Here is a 12,873-nt window from a genome sequence, read left to right on the forward strand (position 1 = left end):
AGGTACGGCCGAAATTTCGCGACCGCCCATACGAGCGCAAGACATTCTCTCTCAGTAATGGAGTAATTTCGCTCGGGCGTGGAAAGAAGGCAGCTAGCGTAAGCGATGACACGGTTTTGGCCCTGTTGACGCTGAGGGAGGACAGCGCCGATGACATGACCACTTGCGTCAGTTCGTACTTCAGTGGGCGCAGAAGGGTCAAAGTGTGACAGAATTGGGGAAATCGTAAGCCGCTCAATCAGGGTAGAGAACGCTTTCTCCTGCAGTGGTCCCCAAGAGAAAGAGACGTCTTTCTTAAGAAGGTCAGTGAGAGGGTGAGCTATGTCGGCAAAATTTTTCACAAATTGCCGGAAATAAGAGCATAAGCCCAGAAAACTACGGGCATCGTTTGTTGAACAAGGTACAGGAAAATTTCGCACGGCGTGTACTTTCTGTGGATCAGGTTGGATTCCGGCGGCGTTTACGAGATGGCCGAGCATGTTAATTTCTCGGCGACTGAAATGGCACTTGGAGGAGATTAGCTGAAGGCCAGCCCTGCGAAACACGGAGAGTATGGTTGTGAATAAAGGGAAAAACTATGAATGGGGCTGACGAGTATGGTTGTGAGGCGCCGCAGATGGCTCTCAAAGTTCGGAGAAAACACAATCACATCGTCGAGGTAACAGAGGCATGTAGACCACTTCAAGCCACGCAAGAGAGAGTCCATCATGCGCTCGAATGTAGCTGGCGCATTGCATAATCCAAAGGGCATGACTTTAAATTGGTACAGACCGTCCGGTGTGACGAAGGCGGTTTTCTCGCGGTCCATCTCATCGACGCTAATCTGCCAATAGCCGGAGCGGAGGTCAATTGATGAAAAGTATTGGGATCCGTGAAGGCAATCAAGAGCGTCATCAATGCGAGGCAGGGGATAAACATCCTTCTTTGTTATCCTGTTGAGGTGACGGTAGTCAACGCAGAAGCGCCACGAGTTGTCTTTCTTCTTGACTAAGACAACTGGTGATGCCCACGGGCTACTTGAAGGTTCAATGATGTCCTTGTCCATCATCCTGTCTACCTCTTTTTGTATGTTGGCCCTTTCTGTTGCAGATACACGATATGGCCGCCTATGAATGGGGCTGGCGTCACCGGTGTTGATGCGATGCGTGACAACAGATGTCTGGCCAAATGGACGGTCGTCCAAATCCAAGATGTCTCGATAAGATGACAGGAGGTGACGAAGAGCTGCTGTTTGCTCGGAAGGAAGGTCAGGGGCGATCATCTTAGAAACATCATCTGTAGGCGTCGAGTACGGAGGAGTGGGTGACAAAGGTCCGTTGGTACTGAAGAAGGATTCAGAGGTCAAAGAAGAAACCTCAAATTCTTCCAAAGGAGTGGTATGCGCTATGGCGATACCGTGGGGCAGCCATGCGGCGAAAATCCAAAATTGAGGATGGGCATGCGAGTGCAGTTTTCGTGGATCCGGACTAAGGTGCTCGGCAGGGCAATATTGCGCGACAAAACCACGTCAGTAAGCGGCGACACGACGTACTCGCCATCAGGTACGGGAAAACAGGGCGTCAGGAGGACATTTGTAGCCGCTTGTGGAGACAGCCTTGCAAACTCAGCAGAACATAAGCGGTGTGAAGCACAAGTTGTTGCATCAGCAGGAAGCGGCAGATCCAACTGTACAACACCTGCAGAGCAGTCAATTTGGGCAGAGTGTTTCGAAAGGAAGTCGAGGCCGAGAATTAGATCGTGCGGACAGTGTTCAAGGATGATAAATATAACAACGGTATAATGACCCCCAATGGTCACACGTGCTGTGCACATTCCAAGGACAGGTGAAGTACTCCCATCGGCGACTCGCACAGTGCCCAATACAGCGGGTGTCAGAACCTTCTTGAGCCTTCGGCGGAGAACAGCGCTCATAACTGAAAGCTGCGCTCCTGTATCAACGAGAGATCTAACAGGAACGCCATCAACTTCAATGTCCAGTAGGTTTCCACATGGAGGCAGGGTCAACAGAGGATTTGTAGGCCGGGTCGTAGTTGCAGCTTCACCTCCGGGAGCTGCACCGCCTAGTTTCCCGAAGCGAAGTGACCGGTTGCAGAAGGGGACGAAGAGCGGTGAATGAGAGGCGAACGGGACCTACGACCTTGCGGAGACGGGGAGCGGCTGGATCTTGGTGGAGCACTGTCGGCTTTGATGTTCCTAGTCGGCGTATAGGGCGAGAAAGTACGATTGTCTAGTACTTGGCGGTAGTGACTCAGAGACGACCACCGAGGAGGCGACGACCAGTGGTTGCGGCAATGACGGGCGATGTTTCCAATACCGGAACAATTAAAACAGATGGGTTTATAATCTGCTAGATGGGTTTATCATCCGCTGTGCACCAGTCAGCTGGGTTGCGACGGAGTGGTGGAAAGCTTTGCGTCTGGGAGCGAGCGGCCGGAGAAATCTGGTAGGTGTTTGTATGGCGGACCGAGCAGAGAGATGGAATGCTCAAACTTGCTATTTCCTCCCAAACGACCGCTTGTATAAGGGAGATAGCGGGCACGCTTTCCCGACAGTCAGGACGAACTGGAGCCAGAGCCATGGCCTCAAGCTCACGGCGAACGATGCGCGTGATATCTTCCGGTCCTGCGGGCTGAACGAACCGCGGCGGGTCTTCGCAAGAAGATGTCGTGGCGGTATTGGGCAATCGGTCGAAAGTTTGAGCGACGCGGCAGCCCTTCGCTTGTTCGAAGCGCCGGCACTCCTTTACAATTGCATCCACAGTGGCACAATCCTTACACATGAGGAGGTTGAAGGCATCGTCTGCAATACCTTTCAGTATGTGACCAATCTTGTCTGCCTTGGTCATGCTGTCATCAGCCTTGCGACAGAGAGCCAGCACGTCCTGTATGTACATGACATAGGATTCTGTGGACGTCTGAGCGCGGCACGCAAGTTCTTTTTTTGCTGCCAACTGACGACCAATAGGTCTGCCAAACAGGTCTCGCATTTTTTCTTTGCAGGCATCCCAGCTCGTTAGGTCAGCTTCGTGTGTGTCGTACCATTGCTTCGCGGTTCCTCTTAGATAAAATATCACGTTTGCTAGCATCATTGTTGGATCCCACCTGTTGTTGTCGCACACTCGCTCGTACATCGTAAGCCAGTCCTCGACGTCGGCGTTGTCCATGCCACAAAATGTCCCTGGGTCCCGCGGATGAGTGAGGATGACTGTTGGCACGAGCTGCTGAGGCGTTGTCGCTTGTGTCAGTTGATTTGCTATTGTGGCGGCAGGTAGATGACGTCCGCTGCGAAGTTCCGTGATTGTACCCCGCACCTTCCACCAAAATGTCGCACGAAAAAGCAGGCCCACAAGTGTAAAATAATGTATATTTACAACTGAGGTTAATGGCGTTCGGGCAACTGCCAGACTTCGTCTTCTCCTCGTCCAATCCAGCTTCTTCCTTCCCTTCACCGTAACAATATTATGCTCACAGGCTGTAGTCCACAGCAGATATTTAAGGTTTTAAGTCAGTCGAAAATACAGATGTTAGCTCAGGCAGACCGTAACCATTGTATAATCCACACGTATAAATTTATTCCTAAACACATATAATGTGGGCACATTTTTTAGTATCCATAAGGGTTATCTATAAAGTTTATCACCGGCTTAAGAGATAGTTTATAGTGTCCCTGTGTCTAGTGTCCCTCCCACACGCACTCAGTGCTTACTCTCTCCTCTTTTCCGCTTTCTATTCCCTTTTTCCCCAGCCCCAGTGTAGGGTAGCAAACCGGGTGCTCTTCTGGTTGATCTCCCTGCCTTTCCTGTCCTTGCTTTCTTTCTCTCTCTCTTATCATAATCATTCTTGTTGAGGCTGTCAGTTTTGAAAAAGTGACACATAGTGCTTCAAGAGCATGTACCGACAATCTGGTAGGATTGGCATGATTATGTTTGTTATACAGTTATACGGTTATACTCCTCTTCTTCTTCTTTCTCCTTTTATTCCCTTTACCCCTTTCCCCAGCACAGGGTAGCCAGCCGGTACTTACACTGGCTAACCTCCCTGTCTTTCCTCCTCTTTGTCTCTCCTCCTCCTCCAGTGCATTTGGACGATGGACAAGAAATATATACAGGACATGTTCTGAATTTTAACTTGTGGGAATTGTGGCATGATCCATGGCCTTCATGCAGGTGCTTGCCTATCCTTCTCCCCCTGCTCCTCTTCCCTTTCCAAATGTGGTAGAATGGGAAGGAGATTGCCAAGCTCTGCTCCACCTTGGAAGCTCTGTGGCCTGTTTCATTGAACCACTGTTGATGTGAATCGATCCCTCGCTCTTCCAGTCACATTCGGTGCGACTGCAAGGGAGCGAGCTCAGAGTGGAAGATACATGTTTACCTCTCGTCCAACTGCCCCTTGAACTTGAGCCCGTCTGTGGTGGCTTCCACCTATGGCAGGTGCATATGCAAACTCAATGCTCTGAACAATCAACCAAAGAGTGGTGCCTAGTGATTGTGCATGCTTCTACTATGCCAGGCTGCATTCGTTGGAGGTGAATGCTGAGAGAGGTTGCCCCACACGCTCATGACTTGGCCTTCGGCCATCGCGAGAATATGCAGCATAGCCACAGGAAGCCATTCCTCCTTTCACGGCACATTGCAGAAAGATTTCATCCAGCAGCAATGTTCTAATGGCACCTATTCTGTGTATTTACCCTTGGCTCAGGGGCCCTTACTTCCCGAGCCATCCAGAAATGGGTGTTTGTACAGTGTCAGCTGTCACTGGAGGTTGAGCTGAAATAAACTTCAACCGTGTATCTTGTGTCATAATACTCAGGGCATTCTTCAGGACAAGTACTCACTCGCTCTGGCCCACCAGTTTATGCGAGCCAATAGCTGATGCAGCTCTCTGGTTCACTAAGCTCAAACCTGCAGTGGTCAATACTCTTTAGAACAGTGTTGTGAACTGAAGGTTTTGTTTTGTGCCCGGAAATACACACACACAAAAAAAGAGGAAGGGAGAGAAAGTACTCCTTGCATGTCATCAGTGTTTGTGATGCACTATAGCAAGAAAAAAACAAATTACAAAGACAAACATGAAAAAGAAAGAAAAAAATAGCAGGACCAACTGTGCAGGGCAGGTGAATGTCACACCACAACATAATAATAACCAGATGATTATTGGTAGTGTGGCTTTAAGGGGTTTAATGACCAAACTGTAGTAGCCTGAAAGGGTAGTGGCAGTAGGCGGGTAATAGGATACAGGTCAAATGGGGCCAAGATATATTTTGTGGGAGAGGAAGAAGGTGTGAATAGGAGAAGAAAGACAGCAGGGGCTTCAGTCACTGGCAGAGATTGGCATCGGGAAAATGTTGAAAGGGAATGAAATGCCAAGAAAAAAAGATTCAGCACATGTTTACGTATTGTATGCATCACAACAGAGCATGGACATAGTCCATTGTTAGCCTTTCTTGTTGGTCCCTTTGTCAACTCCTGGAAACCTAAGCTCTTTATTTGTCAGTGTAAGAGAAGATGTAAAGACACATTTAATGCCAGCGCTCTGACTCTGGGCAGCTTCACTAATTTCTCTTGCATTTCTTTCCCCTTCATTCACACTTGGTCATTGTTGAGCTCTAGTACAGAGCCAAGTCTCTATAGAAAGTGTCAAGTGCCTTGATAGCATCCTGTTTACATTGTACTAGTGTTCCTTTGACCTTGCATCTCTCTGTTTGGTCAGTATATCCTTTACTGCATGTTACTGCTGGTCAGCACAATTGAATATACGATGCTGTGTGTGTGCAGCACAAGTTGTCATTGGTGTTGCTTTGCATACCTGTGAACTGCATGGTCAGAGATCGCAAGCATGCAGAGCCTGGATAGTTTCTCAAGTTTGTGTGCCGGAAAAAAAGGCCTCAACATATTCTAGCTCCTGAGTTGCAGTTCCTCATTTTGTGGCATAATAAAATTGGGGGTGGTCATTATCTGCACAATATGAAGAGTGTGGTAATATTTATGGTTGAAAAATTATATCCTTCAATTATGGCAGCCTATATACATCAGAAAACTCATATTGTACTTTGCTTTTGCAGCAAAGCAAGTTAAAGAAGGAAAAGACCGTTTCTACCCATACTGCCATTGTTCAGCAGATAAGACTGGTTATGTCTGTGAACCATATGGTTTCCAAGATCCACCCATGTTCAGGGCTTTGACTGGCGATATCCTGCTTGACATAAGCAGCCAGAATGAGCATGAGTACTATTTGTACACGACTGATATGTACAGACTTCGAAGGTAAGTAGATGAACATTTATGCTGGTAACTGTGGCAAGAGATTCATTTTTTATGGTGATTTGCATTGGGCCAGTCGTGTCACCTTGTCATTGTTAAAAATACCTGAATCTATGGCATTATTTTATACATAACAGCGCTTTTTTTTATTATGCTTTCATAGAAACAGTGGTCATCGAACATGTTTTTGGTAGTGCTAGGTAATTCAACTTTGATAATGACCTTTTACCATTTCAGCTAATCAATATTTTATTGCTTTATGTTGTGTTTTTTAATGTGCGTACAATGACCTTTTAGTTGCCCTGTGTTTATCTAAGTAGGAGCCTTGAAATAAAAGACTGAGCACTTCACTATAAAACAACCCTTTGATTTGTACAGTGGTTATTATGTGTTGTTGGTGAATGTGATCAATGTGCCTGTCTGCTGTACTGTTGCAAGTTCACAAATCTTGACTGTTTTGCTTGTTACAAAGGCAGAATTCAAGAGGATGACCTAAAATATGTATGTAATGGTACGTTTCAAGAAACACAGTATCTACTCACTGGAAACAAACTTTGTCACTTCTAGAACTTCAAAGCCCTTTTAAACTCCTCTTATTTTGTATTTTTCTACTAAATTTCAAGTATGGAAACACATATTTTCATACTACTCGAGATTTACTGAACTTTAAAAGTTGTTTTGGGCCAAGATTTATTCAGGAGTGCAACTGTGGTCTCAGGGCTTTTAAATTTTAGCTTTGTTTTTGACATAATAATAGAATTCTTAAGGCACAGTAGAAAACGAAAAACGCCAGTATCATTTGAAACATTGTTTCCACTATCAAAATAAAATATCTAAGAACAGCTTCATAGTTGTCTGCACAGGGCCTTTCTTGGTTAGTTAAGGCATATACATTGTAAGCCATCTTTTTATTTATAAACAATAATTTTACAAGCAAGAGTATTGACCTATCGTTTGTACCAGCCATAACTATTCCAAAATTAATCCTGAATAATGAAATTTAATCCAGGGGCTTAGTAATAGCGGTACTATAACTACATCCTTTAAGTTAAGCCTGGTTAGCTCTTTAAAGTCTTTTTTTTTTTTTTTTTACCTTGGGCTGAGCTTTCTGGTAAGCTGAACAGTTGAGTGACCTTTTTTCGTCTTCCATATATTCAGCACACTTCAGTTTAGCTAAATTTGTAATAGAACAAACAGATTTCTAAGATTCCTTCATATAAAAAGAGTGTACTATGTTTAAAGCAAAGCTCTTTTTTAATTGTTTCAGGTATGGAGCATTTTCCTTTGGTCTGTCACGTGACTATGTGCCTTCGACATTTGGAGAAGATGCACCACCACTTTTTAGAAAAATTGCTGTCCGAGATGTTGCCAAGGTAGTGTTTTATCAAAGTGCAATGTTGGGCTAAATGGTGCATAGCTGCTGATGTTTGTGGCAAAAAAAGGTTAGCAGAGGAAAGAAGAAATGGACAGAAAGAGCACAAACTGGCCGTTTCTTTCCTCCTCTAGCCTTTTGCTCCACAAACATCAACAGTAGTGCTATATATTTCTTTACTTTTGCAAATTATTGTCTAAGTTGAAGACTATAAGTGCTTTCTTTTCTTTCAAATTAAATTTTATCAGTCTTATTTGGGCTACAACATTAACTCCTTCATTACTGCACCTATAGAAATAAATCAATTTGGTAGCTTTTCTAATGCTGTTAAGCATTTCTGTCGCAATTCTTCTACTAGCATCGTGAGGTACTGTCTGAAATGATGTCTGAACTTTAACTGTTTGTCAGATTTGACAAGTTTTGGTGAATGGGGCTGTAAAAATAAAGCTTCAACTGGTGGTATTGTCCAAGCTAGCCTCCGGTGCTACTAGCACTTGCTCAATAAAATGATGCAAAATTTGCACTTTGGTCGACTCAGAAAAATAAATTTTAAATGACTGCAGCAGTGGAGGCACAGACGCTTCTCTTGGGTTGCCTAATTTTTTGGTCCGATGTCTAGGCTGTTTTAACAATGTCTCAAACAACGGAAGATGCTCATGAGTGCATGTTATTTTAATAATTGTGTTCAACTACTATCAAGTGCAACTTTATTTTTCCCACTGTGGGTTGCTCTAATCCATCAGCATTTTGACAATGTATGTAAAAATTATTACTTGCAATCCTTTCTGGGTTTTCACTCACGTAAGAGTACACAGTTGATTTTGAACCGACCTGTGACTGAAGCTTGGCTAGCACTCTGATGTCATACATTTTCAACACTGTCTGTACAAGTGTCATTATTCACTACTGTACAATATTGTGCAACACTCCGCATTACTGTACAGCCCTATACAGGAACTGAACAAAGCTTGTGGAGGCCCTAGCGCCTGTTAAACACATGCTAGTAGACCACCTTGCTTGCACAGAAAAGCTGATGGAACACAATAATCAAGTATGAGGAGGTATCTGCATGCTGTCTGACCTGACAACCATTGCTTCACGAGCCCCAAAAATGGAAGTGAAAAACGAACCAGGTGCCTGCTGCAATGAGTAAAAAGAAATGTTCCTGTACAATAGGAACTTACCCATTTTCACATTTGATAAGGTACTGCTTTCCCACCTAGCATGGGCATCGTTATGGCCACTATCAATGACAACAAATCTTCATAATAATTTTTTGGGGGGATCTGACTTACAAAAAATGGCTAATAAGAACCAGGTGCATATTTTGTATATTTGAGATTTTTTTCCTCTTGGTACTTATACTAAAAATAGCAAATTCTTACTTTCATTCATGTTCCTTGAGGTGATTCTTTGAAGTTTCACAAGAATGCTAAAGAAGTTAATGCAGAAACTACTCTGGGAGTTGTTGAAGTATGCGTTCGCATTGGGCCACTTGCTCATCTCCGCACAGTCCGATGTCATTATCAATGTTATGAAACTTGATCCAACCAGTATAAACCCTTGTCAACCCTTATTGGTTGTTATCAAACTTATCAGACTAGATCTGACCCTAATGAACACTAATCAGTTGTTATCAACCTTATCGGAGAGGATCCAAGTCTTATCAACCCTTATTGGTTGGTATCAACCTTATCGCAATAGATGCCATTCTTGTCAACCCATATCTGCCCTTATCAACCTTATCGGACTTGATCTGACCCTCATCAAACCATATTGATGCTTATTAACCTTATCAGAATTGCTTCGACCTTTATAAGCCCTTATCACTCTTAAGCACCTTATCCATCCACGTTGAAGCATTATCAGCTGTTATGATACCCATGTAAACATTCATCACTCCTTATCACCCTTATCAACTCATTGACTGCTTCTCTGTGTTTGGCATTAAATTTTCATAAAATCGAAGTTTGCCTGATGTCTACAATGCTCCAAGTTGGCTCTACATGAGGTCCTAGAGATGCCTTTTATTCTATCATCACCAAATCTTTCAACAAAGTCTTCATACAAACTGTTCTTTTTTGACATTTGTTTTGTACCGCCACTACAACACAGTCATATCGTTCAGACATATTCACCTTCTGCAAGCATGGGTGTTTAGCCTAGTGGGAAGACACTCAGCTTCTGAGTGTGGGGTTGTAGGTTTGAAACTCACCGCCGCCAACTTTTTACCTTTCAAATTTATTTTGTTTTATACACTCATTTGTTTATAGCGATTCGTCTAGACTGACGGATGGACGGGTTTCCTTGTTGGGTAGGCATGGAAATGCTTGCACTTTTAAAATTGTCTGAGCCCATGTTACTGCTACACATCCATATAAAACGCAAGGGATCACACTATAACTTTATGTATCCCAGTACACGTTGTGACTGTGTCTTGGAATAAAATGTTAAAACATAAAAGTACTGAAAATGAGCACATTTCTAGCCGTAACGAAAGAGTTAAAGTACTGGAACAAAAAATAAAACACAAGCTTAAAGCCATTCTCTATAAGCTGGTTTTTGTAATCCATGAAAACTTCGGCAGATGTTTATTTTATACAGAGATAAAATTTTAATTGGGGAAATTTTACGTAGGCTTGTTGGTTTTTACACATTTATATGTTGTACAGATTTGCTTCCTAGCAGCCTTCACTTCATTCAGATGGGGGTGGGAGGCAAAAACACCAGTGTAGTGTACTTCGGATGCACAGTAAAGAATCTCAGCATTTCTCATGGCCCCTGTGTTGCTTTGTGACATTAAACCTTGTCAGTTAATCATATGCTGTACATTTTACATACATTTTTATGCATTTGATTTTGACGCAGTTTTGAGCTAATTGAATGTTAAGTACATATTTATTTTTATCAGTGGAAAAGGGAACAGTGTTTACTATGTGATATAAGATTTTACTGCAGTTAGATAGTTTGTAATGGTCAGCATCCACAAGCACCTCCTGATACGAGCGTGCAGGCATTTTTGAAGCCACATTCTGTCAGTTTAATTCATGCAGAAGGTGCATGGTATTTGAAAATAGCATTGAAACAAACAGTGTTCAAAGTTACTGCACTTATATGTATTTTTGTAATTGTAAACTTATACGTAATTGTCGTGTTCTCGAATAACCATAAAGCTTTCTCTAGAACTGAGCCCATATCTCTCTTCTTCAGCATCTCGTACGCCCAGTTTGTATCATACAGGAAGTCAGTAACAAAGTGAACCTGCCGTGCTTACTTAGTGGCTATGGTGTTGGGCTGCTAAGCTTGAGGTCATGGGATCGAATCCCAGCCATGGTGGCGCATTCCGATGGGAGCGAAATGTGAAAACACCCGTGTAGTTAGCTTTAGGTGCATGTTAAAGAACCCCAGGTGGTCCAATCAGATTGTGGTTTTGACACGTAAAACCCCATTTATTAATTATTTTTTCTAATAACAAAGTGCATGAATCTAGGAATTCAGTGAAGGAGAAGTAGCCATCTGAAATGACTTAATCTGATATGCATTTAAGTTATTTTTGTGCAATTTTTGAGGTTTACATTTGTTCATGAGTTCATGATCACGTTGCTTCTTATCTGTGCCAAACCTGCGTGTTCTTCCTAAGCCCCTAACACCTATCCATACCTCTTACCACTTTGCATTTCATGTGGTACTTGAGGAGTGGTAGGAAGCGAAGGGGGGTTGAAGTGCTTTTGTTTTCAAAGAGATGGATATACAGTCGAACCCACTGGTAATGATACCGGTGTTTACAATATATCAGATATAACATTGAGCAACTGATGCACCATCAATTTTTGTATGTGTTCTATGATAAAATAAACCGTTTACTACAAAGCTCAGAAGCCATGCTACTGGTTATAACAATTAAATCTGGCTATTGGGTGGGGGTACCGAACGCAAAATCCCCAAAAGAAAAAAAAAAGAAGAAAAAAATGCGAGCCACTTTGCCAGACATGCCTTTGTGCTGTGGGGGGTTGTGAGGGGGGAAAGAAAAAGAAAGAAGATAACGTTAAAAACAGGGGTAGGGGGAGGACACAAGCCACTTCGCTACGCCTGCCTTTGTGCTGTGCACCCCACGCAGCACAAAGGCGAGTGTGGCAAAGTGGCCCATGTATTTTTTTTCCCTTGGATCTCACTTTCATTTTTTTTTTTTTTCTGTGCAGATACCCAGTAGCCAAGTTTAATTGTTGTATCCAATAATTCGGCATGGGAACATTGTAGTAAGCAGTTTAATTTACCTTAGAACACACACAAAGGTTCACAGTGTAGCAGCTGCTCATTGTTACATCCCAGTATTGTTAAAACCAGTAAGGCTATAAATAGGTTCGACTGTACTCCTTTCATCATTTAATGTCCCTTAAAGACCCCTTTCAGGGTATTACCTGAAGGGGGGGGGGATGCATCAATAAACACTATGGTCATTATTATACTATGGTTAACTTATTTATGCAATGCTAAACAAAACTTAGTATGCATGCTAGAAGATGATGGGTGAGAAAAAACAAAACAAAATATAAGGTACAAACCTGCAGTAGAACTGGCAGCACAACCAGCAGTATAACAGAGCAGTAAAAAAGGTAGACGTTAGAGTAACAATGCAGTAGTGGTAGGTTAAGGGTTTAAAAAACATGACAATAGGTGCCTAAATTTATCTGAATCGCTTTCATTTACTATCTCATCGGGTAGCGCATTCCACAGTTCATAGTTCCACAGTTGTGTCTAACTAAAATGTTTGAATGCTTATCCCCTCTGCTTATTTCGTGCAACCCAGTTATAACAATTATCGGTTATAAGAATGGGATTTTCTTGACACTTGAATATTATTATAAGTGGGTTCAGCTGTAGCAGAAAGCCAGCTTCAAGTTGGGACTGACATAGGCCTGTTGCCCACATCTGTGTGTGCCCACGTCCCAACACTATTAAATAGAAGTCTAGAGAGTGCACAAAGTTTGTTGCATAAAAGCTTGAAGATATATTTTAATCGTTTAAGAATTTGTGTTATGATTCTCTCGTATCAGGTATGGTACAACAATAAAGGATACCATGCAATGCCCACTTATGTTAATAGCATCAATAATGCCATTCTGAGGGCTAATCTTCCACTTGAAAATGGACACCCATCTACTTACGGTAAGTGTAAACAGATCCATCATGAAACATTGTATTCTTTAATTATAAATTGTCAAAAAATTTTTGTTTTTGTTTG

At 42.8% G+C, this 12,873-nt stretch overlaps 1 protein-coding gene across 1 annotated transcript in view; it reads left to right on the forward strand.

Annotated features, from left to right (window-relative positions):
* LOC126547921 (ATP-binding cassette sub-family A member 2-like) overlaps window positions 1-12,873 on the forward strand; it is a 292,596-nt gene that overhangs the window by 184,860 nt on the left and 94,863 nt on the right. Inside the window, exons 32-34 of the mRNA XM_050195975.3 lie at window positions 6,061-6,262; window positions 7,527-7,632; window positions 12,686-12,797. Of these exons, the coding sequence (XP_050051932.1) occupies window positions 6,061-6,262; window positions 7,527-7,632; window positions 12,686-12,797 (420 nt within the window). The remainder of the gene's footprint in view (window positions 1-6,060; window positions 6,263-7,526; window positions 7,633-12,685; window positions 12,798-12,873) is intronic.

The sequence above is a fragment of the Dermacentor andersoni genome, chromosome 1 (genome assembly GCF_023375885.2).
Source record: "Dermacentor andersoni chromosome 1, qqDerAnde1_hic_scaffold, whole genome shotgun sequence".
Classification (NCBI taxonomy): Eukaryota; Metazoa; Arthropoda; class Arachnida; order Ixodida; family Ixodidae; genus Dermacentor; species Dermacentor andersoni.